The sequence below is a fragment of the Mustelus asterias genome, chromosome 16 (genome assembly GCF_964213995.1).
Source record: "Mustelus asterias chromosome 16, sMusAst1.hap1.1, whole genome shotgun sequence".
Lineage (NCBI taxonomy): Eukaryota > Metazoa > Chordata > Chondrichthyes > Carcharhiniformes > Triakidae > Mustelus > Mustelus asterias.
Genome location: NC_135816.1, coordinates 42,822,126 through 42,842,492, shown reverse-complemented (window position 1 = coordinate 42,842,492; position 20,367 = coordinate 42,822,126). Strand labels below are relative to the sequence as shown.

The window sequence follows — 20,367 nt, the reverse complement described above, 5'->3', positions numbered from 1 at the left end:
TAACCACTGTGCCACTGTGCTGCCCCAAGCTTTGTGAAGTTAATTGTCAAACTTCTGCCAAATCTCCACAGCACAGCTCTTTTTGTAAGTTCCAGTGCTACTTTCTGTCCAGTGTTTTACTGTAGCTTCGAATAACTAACATTGCACCTAAAAATAGAACAACAACCTGGAAATATTCGTCCCTGGGCATTTTTATCCTCCAGAAATTATGAAAAGTAGGTTATAGTGGCAGTATCATAAAGAATTAGAAATGACAAACCTTACCCAGTGTGAAATAAAGGAAGTCGAGTGAACTAAGGAAAATCACTGGGGAATTGCTTTAAAATGCTACAGAGTGGGAAGAATAAAAAGATTGGTATTTATCTTCTTAGTTAGCTTCATTCAGTTTCAACTTTGTGGCATATTCAGTTATAAATCACGTGAGATATTTAATCTAATTTGGGTAAAATTATAATGGCCCAAATCTTCCGATCAAGATTGGAACCTCTGGATGCATAGGGTGTTGAATCAAGCAAAAGAAAGCTGTGTGAAACTGGCCAGCTACACAGACACCTTTAGTCACCTGATTTAATGGCACTCTGTGCAATTTCAGAGCGCTGGTGTGGATCTCACAGCCAGCTGGAGGAGCAGGGCCTAAACACGCTAGCAACTCCAGGAATCTGAGATCATGGTGCCATTTTTAAAACAATAACTATGGATGGGATTTTTTGCACCTCCCCTCAACGCCTATCAATATCTATGCGTTTTGCAGAGCTTGCTTGTCCCATCACCGGACAATCTGTCGTGTGGGGGTGGGGTTACTTTTGATAAGGTCAGAAGATCCTGCCAGTGGGAAGCCACTGGGTGAACCAAAATTCACCCTAGTGTGAAAAAGACAAGATGAAAGAGGCTCCCATAGAGTGAAGGAGAAGCACAAGCTTAGCAGGAGCTTGTGTTATTTACAGGAATAAATAGTAAAAAGTAAACAGGGCTTGAAAAGAAAATAACATATCACATATTCTCCTGCTCATGGGGACGATCTACCCCCAGCCTGGATCCCCGATGACCCCGGTTGAATCGGGCTAAATTGGGACTCTTGCCAGGTGTCAACCCTGGACAGCTCCCCATGGCGAGATCAGAACTCACTGCATTGATTTTAATATAATTAGCTGGTTTGAGGTAGACTGCTCAGGCCTCTCAGGATACTCCCGGCCCCTCCAGCTATCCTGCAGGTGCCAATCTTTCACGGTATTGACAAGAGGTGATCAGGGACCGTGGACTCTGCGGGGAGCAAGGAGGTAAGTACTGCCTTCACATATGTCCATGGGCTCTTCAGCTACTGCCAGGCTGCAGAGAGCTGTCCTACAAGGAACCTGGAGGTTGGCAGGACTCGGGCTTGGGGCGGGTTGGGGTGAGAGGGGTTGACCTTGGGAGTCTCCCCTGGGATTGGGTTCACGTGGTTGGTGATCTCCATGTACCCTGGAAAATCCTCAGCATGTGAATCTCAATCAGCTTTCGGGTTGACCTGGACACTCATTCCTCTGTAGCTTTTAATTGCTTTGAAGTCGTTAATTTAAAAAAAAATCTTTGTGCTTCATGAACATGTAATAAACTTTGCTTTGACAGCTCCGGTCCATTTCAAAGCAAGGAATCCCTCAGGCACCAGTGAATAGTCATAGATGGTTCATTACGTTCTTTGAACTCCTTTGGTTTGACAGATCCAGTCCACTTCAAAGTAGCCATTAGCTCTGTTTGTTTATACAGTCACTTGAATTTCCATTAAGCTTTACAACCCTTTTGATTGACAGCTCCAGGCAAGTTCAAAGCAGGCAGTGGGACTGTTTATTTACACAAACTCTTCTATGGTCCATTAACTATGAAATATTTCCTGTTTTGAGCTGCTGTGTTCTCCAGTTGCAGTTTTTTTCCTCAGGGAGAACCCCTTTCATTTGAACTGGTTAAGGTGGGGGGGGGGGGGTGGTGGTGAGTATGTAGCATGCATTATAAACAGAACGGACAAGTTCCGCAAAATGATTCAGGATTCTCACACAAAAAAGAAGTGGACACTACCGGAATGAAACAACTATATGCATTCAGGAAACAAATGAAAGTAAAATATCAAAATCCCATGTAGGCAGTTCACGCCTCCTTACAAGATTATTCTGAATAATAGAGCTTTCTTTATACTAAAAAGAAACCAATACAGTCCAATATTAATTAAAGTTGATTGTGAAACATTAGATAAAGATAAAATAGGCAAGAAACAGTGGGGTGTATCTTGGTTTTGTACAATGGTGTAAAATGGGTGATAGCGAGTCAGCATTCAGTTTCACATCTCACCTCATTTTATATTTCTATTGAAGTCAACACCACTTCCCTTATTTCTGAAAGGAAATTTCGGCATTCAACTCACAATAATGTGTCACTCGTGTTCATTGATTTTTCAAACTGACCATCAGAATGCTGAATTGTTGCCCTCGTATAAGCCTCATGTCTCATTAGGCTTGAAGCATGAATTCACTGTGGAGTAGTGTGTAAATTTACTGATCCATGTTCCCAGTGGGAGGCACACACAAAATGAGCCTGAGTCAAAGAATTGGTTGAAACATTTCAATGTTATTCTGAAACCTCTGCAAATGATTCCCTACTGGTCCCAGAGATCTGGTGAATTTAACTGTTTTTGTGTATCTGTACATCACAGTAATCGATTTATACTCTCTCAGTAGGGTTAAGCAGGGAACAAGTCTGATGGAAAACAGTGTTGGAGACCCAGAGCTGATGAATCAGTACTCCTCCATGTTGAACACCACTTGGAAGGAACACCGAGGATGGCATGAGCACAGAATATACTCAGGGCTGGATTTTGTAATCCCCAAAAGGTGTGTTTTTGGCTGGGGCATGTAAAAGATGAGGGGTTGCAAGTCCACCATCTTCTCGCCCACCCCTGATCTGTCCCCCTAAAAAAGGGGGTGGGCAGATGCCAAAATGGGCAGCTCGCCCACCATAAGTAAAATAAGTATGGGTTACTTGAACTTGTTTACAAGCCAATTGACCCCAATATTATGCTGCCCATGCCAAAAGTTATACACAGACAGGTGGGAGTGGCAGCCCTTTGTTTCAATTTTTCTTAAAGGCTGGGAAGTAAGAGGAACTATCCTCAAGAATCGCCCTTTGTACATCAGGGCCTCCCCACTGAAGACAGTAACCCTCCCTTCCTTCTTCCCCCCCCCAATGCATTGCAAAATCCACACCCCCACCACCCTCAACCATCTTCCCAAAGAATCACAACCCTTCCCACCCAATACTCCTGACTTGCCCAGTCTGGGATCCATTGAGGCCTTCATCCTGGGCCTGCTTGCAGTCTCGCCAATGCCGACTGCTGAACTCTGGCACTGCCTGAAGAGCTGTCTGCCAATCAGATTGGTCACGAGTTCCTGAGAGTGGGACTTCCTCCCAGTGAGGGGTGGAAATCCCATACTTTCCTTTTTGTGTACTGCTGAAGAAAGACACAAGTTGTCTGTCGATGCATTTGGTCTTGCACTCATCAGGGCAATTAGCAAGAATACCAAATGTAGAAGGAACCACAATTTATACTTGATGATAAGAGAGTGCTGAGTGGTTGAAAAGTGGATTCTGATTGGTAAAGGCGGTGTCATTAGTTAACTGCAAAGTTTTGTTTAAATTCAAACTATGCAGGTTGACTCTGATTGATCAAGGCATTGTCCTGGGAAATGAACCAGGGAATGACTGTTGCCTATTTTGTTTAATTGAAACAGACACAATATGTGTACATGTTCTTTCTGTTGTAAGGAACAGAGCCTTGTGTATTAATACGTAGATTATGGTGCGCTTAAGCCTGAATGATAATCTTGAAATGAAATTTGAGCAACAGATGAAGCAAGCTGGCACTTTGCAGGACATAGATAGGTTAGTAGAATGGGCAGTCAAGTGGCAGACAGAATATAATACAGAGAAGTGTGAGGTAATACACTTTGGCAGAAGGGAGAAGGAGAGGCAACATGGATTTAATGGTGCAGTTATAAAGTAAAGTGAAGTGAAGTTTATTTATTAGTCACAAGTAAGGCTTACATTAACACTGCAATGAAGTTACTGTGAAATTCCCCTAGTCGCCACACTCTGGCACCTGTTCGGGTCAATGCATCTAACCGGCACATCTTTCAGATTGTAGGAGGAAACTGGAGCACCCGGAGGAAACCCACGCAGACACGGGGAGAACGTGCAAACTCCACACAGACAGTGACCCAAGCCGGGAATCGAACACTGTGAGGCAGCAGTGCTGACCACTGTGCCACCCAGAGAGTGTGCAGAGACAGAAAGACCTGGGGCTTCATGTTTTTGAAGATGGCAGGACATATTGAGAGAGTAGTTAGCAAAATATAGGGGATCTTGGGCTTTATAAATACAGGTATCGAGTACAAAAGTAGGGATGCCCTGGTGAACCTTCATTAAGCTCCGGTTGGGCCACAACTAGAGTATTGAATCTAGTTCTGGTCATCACAGGATGTGATATGAGAGTCCTTGAGAGGGTGCAGAGATTTACCAGAATGGTTCCAGGGAAGAAGGATTTTGGTACAAAGCTAGGTAGGTTGGAAAAGCTGGGGTTGTTCTCCTTGAGGAGATTGAGGGGAGATTTGATAAGGTGGCAAGGTTATATAAGATAGACAATGAAAAGCTGTTCCCATTAACTGATCTTTCAGGACTAGAGATACAGTTTTAATATAATGGGCAAGAGAGGATGTAGGACTGTAAATAAGTTCCTTTTTTGAACAGAGCGTGGTAAGGATCTGAAACTCTCTTCTGATGAAGGTGGTGAGGGTGAAGACGATCAGTGATTTCATAAGGAAATTGGATTGGCATTTGAAGGAAATAGACTTTCATCAGGGTTACAGCTAACGAGCTGGAAAAGGGGACTGACCAGATTCCTCTGGATAAAACTGGTATTACCCAGATGGACCAAATACCCTCCAACTATGCCAGGATGACTCTATTCAGATCAATTAATTAACAACATATTCACGGCAGTCTAAAATTTGAGGATGCAGCTAAGCAGCGTCTGAGTTTCACACCTGAAGTTGTTCAGTCATTCCAGAATTTTAGATGTATACAAACTGAAGTAGTACGCAGCCGGATTACACAGCTTTTTCAAAAATACTGACTTAATTCCAAATAGTTGCACATTTGCTTGAAGATGTGTCAATGCTCTTGATTTCTTAAAATATGTCATTGATGTTTAATCCTTTGCCAATATGTGAATGGGAACATGAGAAATAGAAGCAGAAGTTCATCCTTCAAGCTGCTCTTCGCTTTCCTGCCCATCCCCAAATTCATTAATTCCCTGAAGAGTCCAAAAATCTATCTATCTCAGTACTGAATATACTCAATGAGCAGTCAAACCCCACTCATGGAGATAATTTTCTAAGATTCACAAACTTCTGAGTGAATTAATGTCTTTATATGTTAGTCATTATCCTGAAACTATGACCCTGAGTTGAAGAGGCTCCAACCCAGGGAATCAGGCCTTCAGCTTCTACCCTTTCAAGCTCGCCAAGAAATGTATGTACTTTAATGAAATCAGCTCTCATTCTTCTAAAGTCCAAAGAACAAAGAGCCTATTCTAGTTAATTGCTTTTGTTCTCTGATGTTCTTCTTGTTCCCTGATAATTATTTGTAATTAATTTGAAAGTTGCCGTTTACAGGTTCCTTTGTTCCCAACAATAATAGTGATGACAATGATGGTGCATAATTCTCCTCAATTTATGATGAATAGAATGGAGTTTTGATTCTTTGACATTTTTCTTCAGGTTGTAAGATTGTAAATATATTCTACTTCTTTAAATTTTTAAACCAGATGGTTATTTTTTATGCAGTAGTGATCACAATGATTTTCCGTTTCAAAGTTATGATAGTTTCTTAGCCTTGTTATAATGCTGTTTACATTTCTATTTATTCAGTGTCCTTTCTCATATCCTCCCACGTGTGTTATTTTCATAATGTTTAATATAATAAATTGAATCCTCCTGACAAAATAGCTTAAGACTTGTTTTGGGCCATTATAAAACACTCAAAAAGTGACAAATAGGCTGGCTGTCAGTAGACATTTGCATAAAAGGTAAATTTCCTCGGGAGTTGCATCTACTGTACAGATTTACTGTGCTGAAGCTGTGAGATGAGTTGTTTTGACATTACAGGTGCAGCAACAGTGAATATCAAGATACATTTAGTTAAGAGAAGAATATTCAAGTTCAGAATGGAAGAAACTATGAAATCACGCTCAGCAAGTATCTTAAAGCTTTCTTCGAAACCAGCAGTCCAATTGGACAACTGTAACATGACAGCATCGTACAAAAAACCTTTGCAGCTGAGTTTCTGTCACTGAATTACTTTCTGAATTACAAAAATTCTGAAAGAGAATGAATTTTCTGATCTGAGAGTTATATTCTGGGTGATATTGATGTGTTGCCTTTGACGAAGTTTCAACACTAAAGAAAACATAATGGGCAGCATTTTATGTTGTGCCAGGGTTCCTGCCCTTCCTACACCCACCAGCAAAAAAGTCAGTGGTGAATCTGCCCCCTCGTTAGCAATTGCCCTGCAGCCATTTAACCCGATGGCCACTAAGTACCTCAACACTCCTTACTTATGCCTTGTAGATGGTGGACAGGTCTTGGGGATTCACTCGCCACAGAATATCCAACCTCTGACCTGCTTTTGTAAACACAGTACTTGTACAGCTGGACCAGTTAACTTTCTGGTTAATGATGACCCCCAGGATGTTGGTGGTGAGAGATTCAACTACATCAATGCCAGAGAATATTAACAGGAGGTATTTAGGCTCTGTTGTGTTTGAGATGGTAATTGTCTGGCATTTGTATGGTGTCAATGTTAATTTCCAGTTATCAAATGTTGTCCTGGTCCTTCTGCATGCAGGCATAAACTGCTTCATTCAAATAGGAGATGCAAATGGAACTGAACACTGTGCAATAATCAGTGAACACCTCCATTTTGACCTTATGATGGAGGGAAAGTCACTGATGAGACAGCTGAAGATACCATTGGACTGAGGACACCATTGTGTGGAACCCCTACAATGATGCCCTATTGTTGAGCTGATTGGCCTTCAACAACCACAACCATCTTTCTTCCTAACAGAAGCAAATGACTGCCGATTCTGGAAGTCTGAAATCAAAACAGAAACTGTTGGAAAAACTCAGCAGATGTGGCAACATCTGTGGAAAGAGAAACAGAACTAACATTTCAAGCTCAATATGACTCTTCTGCAGAACCCCATCTTTCTTTGTGCTAGTCTTCAGCTAGCAGAGATGTGTCCCTGAGTTCATTTTAGTTGCAATGGTCAGGAAAATGTGGGTGATCATAGAATCAGAATCCCTGCAGTGCAGAAGGAGGCCATTCGGCCCCTCGAGTCTGCACCAACTTCCCGACAAAACATTCCAGCCAGGCCCACTCATCCCGTCCTACTCCATAACCCCACACATTTACCTCCGTAATCTCCCTAACCTACACATCTTTGGACATTAAGGGGCAATGTGGCATGGCCAATCCACCTAACTGACACATCTTTGGACTGTGGGAGGAAACCGGAGCACCTGGAGGAAACCTATGCAGACACAGAGAGAATGTGCAAACTCCACACAGATAATCACCCAAGCCAGAAACTGAACATGGGTCCCTGGCGCTGTGATGCAGCAGTGCTAACCACCATGTCACTATCTTAAACTTCCAATGTGCACTGTCAATCATCAAGGCTTTTGCCAAAGTCAGAATGCCTCAAATAGTTTGCATTAATTATTTTATGAAGAACATCTTTTCAATATAATTATAAAAGATGAAAAGCTATCCAAATTTTAACCTCCAAACTAAGTAAATGCATTTGGTTAATTATTTCCAACTTGAAGAAGCATAAGAAATCCCTTTCCACAGTTATATTATCATAATGACCTCCTTAGGTATTTTGTACTATTTCATGAAATTCTTCACGTCACACTTCTAAGTCAATGGATAGTCAAGTGATCTATTCTGGGCCGTCGATCCACGGTACCAAAAGAAGGCAAACTTTTTTTCACTCCAAAGAAGTGCATTCATTTACCTCAGTTTCATTGAACTAAAAAAATCACCTAGCTGGATTTTGTAGGAGAAGAGGTGTTCCATTAATTTTGGGATATAACAACAAACTTCCTCTGAGCTAACATGAAATAATTGTAAAGAAGAAAAAAGTCAAAAAGATTCAAAATGGCCTCTGGACCCTTCATCAGATAATGGGTTTTTTTCAGCTCACCCCTAATAATTACTCAAACCCAACTGTCCACCATAATCAGTTCTGTCATGTTCATAGAGTAAATCAGTAAAAGTAATCTTAAGGGCTTACCTATAAAAATAAGAGCATCCTCTCACTGTATTATGACTGAAATATTCCTGTGTCTTTTCATTTCCAAAATCTTCCAAAGGATCTGACCATAAGAGGTCACACATGGGACCAAATGCTGGTGGTTCTTTATATCTGTCTAACTGTGAAAAGAAACACATTGCATTGTCATCCTGCTGCGCCTAATGAGAAAAAGAAATTGCATTTTCAATGTTAACATACTAGAATGGCCAACTGTAACAAGTTCTGCTCAATTCTCTTCCTAATCATATATATTAAATTCATGGAGAACGTGTTTTCTATATTTTGTGACAAACAACTTGCATTGGCAGAGCAGCTTTAATGTGGTGCTTCATAGAAAGACAAAAGGAAACACTGATAGAAAGCCAAGTAAGGAGGCATTCGGAGAAATGATCAAAGCTTGGTCTTAGAGTTATATATTAAGGAAAATCTTAAAAGGAGGAGAGTTAGGTGGAGGGATTTAGGAAAGGAATTCTAGTCCCAGCATCTCAAGCAGTCTTGTGAATTACCTGAATGGTTATGGAACACTTGCTGATTTAACAATCCTGTTCCCAAATCAACGAAGGGACATGTTTCTGATTCTCTGCACATAGCTTGGTAGGAATACTTTACTGTTTCGCAACCAACTACTACAGCAGGGAGCTGCATGATTAAACATCTCTTGTAACATATTGTTCCTCATCAGGGTTACGAGCAAAGGTTATATGTGGAAGAGAACATACACTTGATGCATAATTTATATAATACAGTCGGATATTTGCTCCCACCAGTTTTGATCCTTCTTTCACCATCTACATTATTGTTGACTATTCAAGCACATTGGCCTCAAACATGGATTAGGATGTGTTCTTAGTGAAGTGCATACTGCATCAGCCATCATGCCCCTAAAAGCAGGTTATTTGTTTCAGAAGGCATCGAGATTAGCTAGCATTGTTGGACTGGGGGGAGGGGAGGTGGGACCGGTGGTTGGCTGTGGTGAATGCGAAGCGAAAACAACAATGGCAAACCCAGCCCTGTCCTCACTAACATCTGGGGGCTTGTGCCAAAATTGGAAGAGCTGTCCCACAGACTAGTCAGCAATAGCCTGATGTAGTCATACTCATTGAATCATACCTGACAGGTAATGTCCCAGACATACCATCACCATTCCTGGGTGTGTCCTGTGACACAGGCAGGGCAGACGCAGCAGAGATGGCAGCACAGTGGTATACAGTCCGGAGGGAGTTTCCCTGGGAGTCCTTAGCATCGACTCTGGACCCATGGCACCAGGTCAAACATGGGCAAGGAAACCTCCTACTGATTATCATGTACTCTCATGTCTCTCCTCAGCTAATGATCAGTATTCCTCCATGTGAACAGCACTTGGAGGAATCACCGAAGGTGGCAAGCGCGCAGAATGTACTCTGGGTGGGGGACTTCAACGTCCATCATCAATGCGGCTCAGTAGTACCACAACAGACCAAGCTGGCCAGGTCCTAAAGGACAGAGCTGCTAGACTGGGAATATAGACTTGGTGAGGGAACCAAGAGGGAAAAACATACTTGACCCATCCTCACCAACCCGCACAGATCCATCCATCTGTCCATGACAGTTTCAGTAGGAGTGACCACTGCACACAGTATTTGTGGAGGTGAAGTCCCGTCTTCACATTGAGGATACCTTCCATCGTGTTGTGTGGCATTACCATCACGCTCAATGGGATAGATAGACTTCAAACAGATCTGGCAGCTCAAAACTGGGCATCCATGAGGTGCTGTGGGCCATCAGCAGCAGAATTGTATTCAACCATAATCTGTAATCTCATGGTCCAGCAAATCCCCCACTCTATCATGACCACCAAGCCAGGGGATCAACCCTAATTCAATGTAGCATGCAGGAGGGCATTCCAGGACCAACACCAGTCATACCTAAGAATGAGGTGTCAACCTGGTGAAGTTACAAAACAGGACTACTTGCATGCCAAACAGCATAAGCAGCAAGTAATAGACAGAGCTAAATGATCCCACAACCAATGGATCAGACCTAAGCTCTGCAGTCCTGCCATATCTAGCCATGAATGGTGGTGGACAACTAAGCAACTCACTGGATGAGGAGACTCCACAAATATCCCCATCCTTAATGACGGAGAAGTCCAGGACATCACTGCAAAAGATAAGGCTGAAACATTCACAACAATCTTCAGCAAGAAGTGCAGTGAATGATCCATCTTGGCCTATTTTGGAAGTACCCAGAATCGCAGATGCCAGTCTTCAGCCAATTCCATTCACTCCATGTGACATCAAAATATGGCTGAAGGCACTGGATACTGCTAATGCTATGGGCGCTGACAAAATTCCAGCAATAGTACTGAAGATTTGTGCTCCAAAACCTGCATACCCCTGGCCAAGCTGTTTCAGTACAGCTACAATGCTGGCATCTACTCAGCAATGTGGAAAATTGCCCAACTATGTCCTGCACACAAAAGACAGAACAAATTCAAATACCAATTACCATCCCATCAGTCTACTCTCGATCATCAGTAAAGTGATGGAATGGGTCATCAACATCACTATCAAATGGCACTTACTCAGCAATAATGTACACACGGATGCTCAGTTTGGGTTCTGCCAGGGTCACTCAGCTGACCTCATTATATTCTTGGTTCAAACACGGACAAAAGAGCTGAATGCAAGAAGTGAGATAAGAGTGACTGCTCTTGATGTCAATGCAGCATTTGACTGAGTGTAACATCAACGAACCCCAGCAAAGCTGAAGTCGATGGGAATCGGGGGAAACCCTCCGCTGGTTGGAGTCATGGCTGGAACAAAGGAAGATGGTTGCGGTGATTGGAGGTCAACTATCTCAGCTCCAGGGCATCATTTCAGGAGTTCCTCAGGATAGTGTCCAAGGCCCAGCCATCTTCAGCTGCTTCATCAATGATCTTGGGATCGCTTAGCTCTATTACTTGCTGCTCGGGCTGACAAGTGGCAAGTAACATTCACGCTACACAATTGCCAGGCAATGACCAACTCGAGAGGACCTAACTATCGCCCCTTGACATTTAATGGCATTACCATCGCTGAATCCCCCCCTAACATCATCCTGGGGGTTACCATTAACAAGAAACTGAACTTGGCTAGCCAAATAAAGATTGTGGCTACCAGAGCAAGTCAAAAGCTAGGAATCCTGCGATGAGTAACTCATTTCTTGACTCCCAAAGTCTGTCCACCATCTTACAAGGCACAATTCAGGAGTTTGATGGACTACTCCCCACTTGCCTGGATGAGTGCAGCTCCAACAATGCTCAAGCTTGATAACATCCAGGACAAAGCAGCTGACTTGATTACTACCCCTTCCACAAAGATTCAATCCCTCCACCGTTGGCAAACAGTGGCAGCTGTGTATACCATCTACAAGATGCACTGCAGGATTACCAACTTAGGCAGCACCTTCCAAACCATGACCATTACCATCCAGAAAGACAAGAACAGCAGATACCTGGCAACACCATCCCCTGGACGTTTCCCTCCTAGTCACTCACCATCCTAACTTGGAAATATATCGCTGTTCCTTCACTGTCGCTGGGACAAAAATAAAGATTTAATCATTTTACCAACACGAATTACTTGGATAGAGAATGGCACTTTGAATATTTAGTGATCTTCAACTTGAAGACAAACTGATATAGGTGTTGTTCTGACCTCAGGCAGAATTTTCCAATCTCGGGGTAAGCACAGCTGGAAAACCCCACCCAATATCTCTAAAATTAGGTTTTGCTCCCACAACTATGAATAATACATTTTGATGAGCACAGAGAGAGCATCCACTGTCTGCATACACTATCATCCACTGGCCAGTCTTTCATTTGACATGGCTAGTCAAATACAGGTGGCAAGGAGATCTGCTGCAAAATCAAGGAAACATGATTGCTACCAAGTTCATGGACATTTGCCTGCATGATGCATTGCCAGTCACACATCAGCTGCACAATGAAGTGGGTGAAACTCCTTTCGGTTCATTAAAATGGGCAAGTCCACATGAAGTGCAAGCAAGGAGATCTTCACGCTGTCAAGGGCAATCTACACCATGGAGAAGTCTGAAGTCAAATTATGGTACTCAGCAATTAGGATCAAAAGTGTGCGCTAAATCTAGACTTTCAAGCAGGTATGCCTTATTAACATTGGACCCATACAGTGGTTGTTTTTACCCTTGGGTTAAAATAACCCCTATGCCTTTTGTCTAAACCATCTGGAAGATACAGAACATGCTTTCAACACTCAGCACCTGTGGAGGAAGAAAGAGAGTTTCAGGTCTGTGATCTTTCATCAGAACTTTCTGATGACAAGTCATAGACCTGAAACACTAACTATTTCTCAAATTGTGATCGATAAAGTAAAAGTTGACACCAGCATAAGTATGCGGGCAGCACAGTAGCACAGTGGTTCGCACTGCTGCCTCACAGCACCAGAGATCCGTATTGATTCCCAGCTTGGGCCACTGTCTGTGCGGAGTCTGCGTGTTCTCCCCGTGCCTGCGTGGGTTTCCTCCGGGTGGTCCGGTTTCCTCCCACAGTCCGAAAGACATGCTGGTTAGATGCATTGGCCGTGCTAAATTCTCCCTCAGTGTACCCGGACAGGCGCCAGAGTGCGGCGACTAGGGGATTTTCACAGTGACTTCATTGCAATGTTAATGTAAGCCTACTCGTGACACTAATAAATAAACTCAAAGATCATCACCTCTTAATCATAGAAATCATAGAAACCCTACAGTGCAGTAGGAGGCCATTCGGCCCATCGAGTCTGCACCGACCACAATCCCACCCAGGCCCTACCCCCACATATTTACCCACTAATCCCTCTAATCTACACATTTTAGGATTCTCAGGGGCAATTTTTAACCTGGCCAATCAACCTAACCCGCACATCTTTGGACTGTGGGAGGAAACCGGAGCACCCGGAGGAAACCCACGCAGACACGGGGAGAATGTGCAAACTCCACACAGACAGTGACCCGAGCCGGGAATCGAACCCAGGACCCTGGAGCTGTGAAGCAGCAGTGCTAACCACTGCGCTACCATGCCGCCCGTAAAAAGAACTATCACGTTGACATTGCAGCATAATTAATGTTATGTCCAGTATATTACGGATGTCAATTTTTTTAAAACCTGGATAAAACAAGCTGTTAAAATAACTGCTACAATACACGTGACTTTTGGCAGTTGAGTTACGTACAAAAGTGAATTATATTTGAGTACCTAAATAAATATAGACATAACAAAGCCATCTAGGAAATTCAAACATCTCTTTGTTTAAGGATGGGCCAATACAAATGACTATGGAGTTAGCAGACTGTCCCTCTACATGTCTCATACTTGATATAAGGAAATATCGAAACTCAGGTTGGCAGATGGAAATGAATAGCCCCTATCATTGTCCTATTGTATCCTGACGACTGTCCCAAACCTTCAGAGGTATTAACCCATAACACAGGATGTGAAATCAACATAAACACCATCACTTATTTGGAAAAGGACTTGTACCTGTGAAAGGCCACATGGGGGCAGACATATTTTATAATCAGCTAAGAGCTGTTTGCAGTGAGGCCTCAGTCGTCAGTTGGTTAGGAGGTCAGACAATGAACCAGCTGCAAGTCATCAATCAGGCAACATAATTAACAGTAATGCCTTGAAAATGAGAAGGACTGTTCCAGTTCAAAGTTCACTTGAAAAACAAACTTCTCTCTATTAGACTGCAAGAAACCTTTCAACTCGCTGTGAACCTTTGCTTTACAAGACTCTCCCTTCAACTTTAAATCAACAAAACAATCCAAGAAATTACAGGCCTGCCATGTGGGAGAGCAGAGTTCATAAACCAGAGATGAAGATATCAGTAATCTATAAAAGTGCAAGCCCTTTATCTGTATCTAATCTTTGTGTGTGTGTGAATGAGTGCATGTGATGCTGCGTTCCATTTGGGGTAAGTGTATGAGAATAAATAACCTCCTTTATTTTCAAACTCACAAAAGCTTGCTGCTGAAATATTTACTTGGAATACTCACTCCAAGGGTAAGAAAACCATATCTATTTCCATGCAAAACACACTGATCATGCGTAGTAAGACAGCACAAACATTCGGTCCCTGACAATAAGGATTGTCATACGGGCATGAATATATCTCAAATTAAAGCTATATTTTAAAAGGTTAACATAAAAGCTGTTAAAATGGCTGTAGCATACCATGTGACCTTTGGCATTTGAACTGTAGACAGTAGAGCCAGCAGTCAATACCTGGTTAAATATGGACCTGAGTGAAGGAACATCACCACTACTTGTGAAATCCACACATCTCAAAACCTACAGACTTTGGGATTTTCAGCCAATTGCCTCCATGTTTCACAAGGGACAAAAAACACATTGAAACACAATGGGTGTTAGACAAGTATGAAATGTATCCCATCAACCTTTCTTTATATTGTGAAGGCCTATCATTCAAATACAAAACTCTTGGCTGTCTCAAACTCTCAAGGTATGAAAAGCCAAAATATAGGATGATTATTGGTCTAACACACCCTGCTTATGTACAAAAGGACTTTGGATTTGTAACAGGTGGCATGGATAACAGCCATGTTTGATGCCTGCTTTTAAAATAACAGTAGGAGCTGTTCTGAAACAAAGGCACCATCAGAAAGTCATTGCAGTCAATGAAGCAGCCAAGGTAATAAACAGCAATACACTGAAAATGAAAGGAGGACTTTTTTCAACGTGTTCCAACTTCAAGTTCAACTGAGAACCAACCTCCTGGAAATTCAACTACAAAAACCTCACAGATGACTGAGGATCCTCTGCTTTCAAGGTTTTTACTTCAACTAAAAACTCATCTAAGAAACTAAAGGCCTGCCACACAAGAGAGTCTGAGACAATTATACATTGTAATCGTGTAGAAAGTGATTGCAAACCACTTGAAGCCTTTGTGAAAAATAATTTAATATCTCTTGATCTTTTTGGGTGCAGTTACATCTTCAAAAGTATGAATTCAGTATTGTTTTCAGGAAAGGCAAAGAAATGTTTCCTAATGACACCCTAAACAAATCATATCTAGGCATATGATGAAAGAGGTTGAAAATGAGGTAGTCCAGTAACAAAGAGTTCAAAACCTATTGCATACATTTCACTGTAGATGGAATGACAATAATTAAATGAATTACTTTTGTGAATGAAGATTGAAAATTGTTCAGAATTTCAATCTAAAACGTAAATAAAGCCTGCATGATGAATTAGGATATGCCAGTGTAGACGGAGAAAGAATAATGATTTTAACAACAATAATGGAAAAAGTTGCTTTAAAATGGCTATTCTGGCTGAGAGTAAAGCATGCTGGGATTTTTGATCAACTTATAATTAAAACCAGATGCAGGTCGTAAAGTTACTGAGTCAGAGATCTGGTCTGGAAACTGGTCTGAAGTTTCCTGTGTTGACCAAATATGGGAAGTTGTTTACCTTCCAGTAGGCACAATGGCATCGAATTTTATTGCCGTTATGTAAGGGATATGTAATTTGAACTAAGCATAATGGCGCCATTTAGAGGTAATTTCATTGGCTGTATGAGCCATGTGATCGGTTTCTGGTTACACAATTGGCTGGATGACAGAGACTCTTCTGGAAGCAAGTGAAGAATTTGTGGATTAAAGACATGTGCAGTCCTTTGTTTGCCAATGACAACTCTACAGGGATTTGCCATTGTAAGAAGTGTGCCCTGAAGGATTCTTGAGAGAGAAGATAGATTCTACATCGGGGATATTTCTTGGCCAAGGTCTTTCCTAAACTCCGTAGTATCTATTTTAAGTTAAAGAATTGAAGTTAATGTTCAGTTAAAAGTTAAAGATCAGTTAAAATTAACGTTCGGTTCAGAGTTAGTTAAATTTGATGTTTTAGTTAAGAGTTAAAGTTCAATAAAAGAGTTAAGAGTTGCAACTGTTTAAGTTTGAGTTGGTATCTAAAGTGTTAAATAAAAAGCGATCGTTGGATTAATTAAGAGTCGACTCCTGTCCCTGTTTGTCCCATTAAACTGGAATGCTTGAAAGGTGTTTAAATTAAAAGCTGAATAACACCAGTCATAATTTCACAAAATCAGTGGTGTTTTGTGCCTATTAGTGGTTAGGACATCTAATTTTTATGGAACCTTCATACAGCACTGTGCTTATGTGACTGCCTTTTTGCTGACTAATTCAAGATTTTTCAACTCTCTGACAGAAGAAGAGATCAATGGGCCTCCCAGGACCAAAGTGCTTTCTAAATCTGCATACTTGCTGATAAATCAATCATTGTTCAATTTCTGAGAGAAACTGCCTCCCATTTTGTGTATTAATTATCTCTCCTTTGACTTTGGATTTATAATCTAGCATGAGGCTGTCCTACAAAGCAAACCCCTCTAAAGCAAGCCTTATGTTCAAAATGCATTTTAAAATAACTCCTGCACATATCTTTTTTGAGGAAAAATGGCTATTTACTATGGATACGCAAGCGTTCTGCACCTCCATCCCTCAAAGGACCATCTATGTGGGCTTAAAAATAAAATCATTCGGCAACACCACCCTCCTCTGCCTAGTTGAACTTGTACTCACATTGAACAGCCTTTTGCTGCCTGACTCAACACTAAATTTAATAATTTCTGATCATAAGCAATGTTCTCATTTATTTTCCATTGTACAATTGCAGTTGGTAATGATTCTATTGTTGTTATTGATCGTTATTATTATTAATAGTTCCACTAGATCAGGCTTCTCCAACCGTTTTGTGTGGAGGGCCACATTTCAAATCCTTTCCCACTCAAGGGGCCGACGAGCAAATTTCAGAAAGATAAAGGTTGGCGCAACATTAAAGATGAATTTCAATGAAAGGTTGAGGAAGGAGAAAAACATCTTGCTGAGCAAAAAACGAAAGAAACGCCAGAGCAACAAATTGATAATTTAAAAAAAGAATAATTAGAAAAAAAAGACGATTTCAGTGCAAGAGGATCAAATTGTATTTGTCTAGTTCATTCCCAGTCTCAGGTTGCTAACTCACTGACCTTCACCCACATCCACAGTGTGAGTTGGTGCGAGCGTATTGGTGTGTGGAGGTGAGGGCGATTGTGAACCGATATTGGGAGTGAGCCATGTTCACGCGCAAGCAATCTCGCTCTCTCATGCACAATCACTCATTCTCTCTCACTTGTGCCCTCGCTGACTCATTTATGCTCGCTCACGCATGACGTGCGCTCACTCACACACAAGCTCCCTCACTCGCTCACACGCATGCCCCTCTCATACACGCTCCCTCTCACACACATTTCAACTCACACCTGCTCCCTCTCACACATGTTAACAGCACTATTCAACAAAGAACGGAGACAGAGAATAGGAACTATAGGGCAGTTAGCCTAATGCTTGTCACTCGTTAAAGACTGGAATCCATCATTGAGGAAGTAAGAGGAGGACATTTAGAAAATCGTAAACAAAACCATGTTGACTCTGCTTCATTGTATGAAAGGGAAGTCATGTTTAACATTTCATTAGCGTTCCTTGAGGATGCAACAAGCAGGTAGATAATGGTTACCAATAGATGAAGTACATTTAGAATTCCAAAAGCATTCAATCGGGTGTTATATAAAAGGCTGCTATGCAAGATAAGAGCTGATGGTGTTGAGGCAAATATATCATCATGGATATAAGATTGCTTACTAACAGGATACATGGGTCGTTTTCAAGTTGGCACACCCTAACGTGTGGAGTGCCACAGGGATTGGAACTATATAAAATCTATATTAATAACTTGAATGAAGGGACAGAGTTTACCATTGCCAAATTAGTTGATGATAGAAAGATAAGTGGGAAAGCAAGTTGTGAAGAGGACAAAAGAATCTGCAAGGGGATATAGACAGGTTAAGTGAGTGTGCAAAAAAATGGCAGGTGGAGTAAAAATGTGAGGTTGTCCACTTTGATGGAAAGCTGAACAGTATTTAAACAGAGAGAGACTGCAAAAAGTTCTGGTACAGATTACATATTGAATCACAAAAAGTCAGCATGAAGGTACAGCAATTGATTAGGAAAGCAATGTTGGTCTGTATTGCAAGGGGAATGTGTTGTAAAAGTAGGAAAGTCTTGCTACAACTATACAAAACATTGCTGAGACAATATCTTAGTACTGCCTACAATTGTGGTCTCCTTATTTAAGGAGGGATAGACTTGTATTGGTGACAAGACAGTACACTTGGCTGATTCCTGGAATGAAGGGGTTCTTTTATGAGCAAAGGCTGAACAGGTTGCTATATTCAGAAGAATGAGAGATGATCTTATTGAAACATAAGATTCTGAGGGAGTTTGACATGTTTAAATCTGAGAGAATGTTTCTCCTTGTATGGGTATCTAGAACTAGGGGCCCAGTTCCAACATAAGGTATCTCACATTTAAGGTGGGGATGAGGAGGAATTTCTTCTCTCAGAGGGTTGTTAATCTTTGTAATTCTCTATCCTAGGAAGCAGTGGAAGCTGGGCCATTGAATATATCCAAGGTTCAGTTGGGCAGATTATTAATAATAACAGAAAATGCTGGAAAAACTGAGCATGTCAGGCTGCATCTGTGTAGAGCGAGAAACAGAGTTCATGGCCTGGATTTTCCATGGAATGGCATGCATCATTGGATGCTTCACTTAATTCCATCACCTTATAAAATATTAAACCATAACATTGAAGAACTCGCCTTTTTTATGTCATCCAAGGTGTGTATTTCAGGGGAAAGGCCTCCATGTACACAAAGAAACTGTTGGTTCATCAGTGCAGCAAGGGGAAGACAGTCAAAAGCTTCCATACATGCATCGTATATCTGTTCCGAATACTTGATTTTACCTGAGGAAAGAAGTTCCATGTTGATTTTAGTATATTACATGTATAACATTTTGTAATTGCATAATGTCCATCCATCGTAAAATTCAACCAATTTGCATCCCAGATAATATTTCACCTAATTTGCCTTTACATTTTCCAGGAATAACACTGTGCAATGGAGTTAAGATGGGAAGAAGAACATATATTTGTTTCCATCAGCCAGGCTGCTTTATAAAAATTTTTTTCTGTTTTACAAAATGGACAATTGCTGGGCTGATAAAATGGCTCCAGCTCATCACATGCTAGCTTCTGGATTTGAAAGTGCACAAAAGCTAACATCTCACACCTCCTGGAATGCAACACTCCTTGCATCACAAACATTCCAGCCAAGCCAACACAATGGCTTAGTAGTTGACATGTCTGCCCACTGAACTATGGACAAAGGCACCAATATGGTATTAATGGCCTGACTATTGCGTGCTTTAAAACACAATGGGGACATTTTCTGGCCTCCCCATGGCTTGTTTCTAGCAGTGGGAGGCAGCGCTGCCTATCTGACTGCACCCCACGCCACCGGGAAACCCACAGCCGGGGTGCGTCGGGACCAGGATCAGAAGATCCTGCTGACGTGAACAGCCAGACAATTCCAGCCAATGAGTTTCAACAAAGGGCCTTGTTAGTCAACCCAAAGCCACCCTATCAAGACTTGAGCTGTCTGAATTCCTTTAATTAATAAGCTGCTGATCTTATAGTCAGTTTGCTGTTTGACCTCTGAAGTGAACAGTAAAGTCCAGGCAAACAGCAAATTCTCCAAATTTTCAGGGAAAAAGTGGAGGGGTGAGACGAATTAAATGGCTCTTGTAGAGAGCCTCAAGCACACGAGGAAGAATAGACCCTATCGGTGCTATAGCTATTCTACGACTCAACACCACCTATCTTTGTGAGATTGGCAAATTTGGATATGTAACTTTCTATCACATCATCTATGTCATTATAAACATGGTGAATAGATATGCCCAACATAGGTGTGTGTGTGACAGTACTGGTCACATCCTGCCAATAGAAATCCTTCCCATTATTCTGACCTTCTGTCGCCTGTCCCTTAATCTATTTCCCAACCTGGCCAAT

General features: G+C 41.7%; 1 protein-coding gene across 5 annotated transcripts in view; it reads right to left on the bottom strand.

The window, feature by feature from the left end:
- Positions 1-20,367, bottom strand: part of LOC144505132 (protein phosphatase 3 catalytic subunit alpha-like) — a 342,133-nt gene that overhangs the window by 75,153 nt on the left and 246,613 nt on the right. For all 5 annotated transcript variants that reach the window (XM_078231023.1, XM_078231025.1, XM_078231022.1 and 2 more), the window contains 2 exons: positions 19,115-19,260; positions 8,384-8,523 (listed from right to left, as the gene is read on the bottom strand). In XM_078231023.1, the coding sequence (XP_078087149.1) occupies positions 8,384-8,523; positions 19,115-19,260 (286 nt within the window). The remainder of the gene's footprint in view (positions 1-8,383; positions 8,524-19,114; positions 19,261-20,367) is intronic.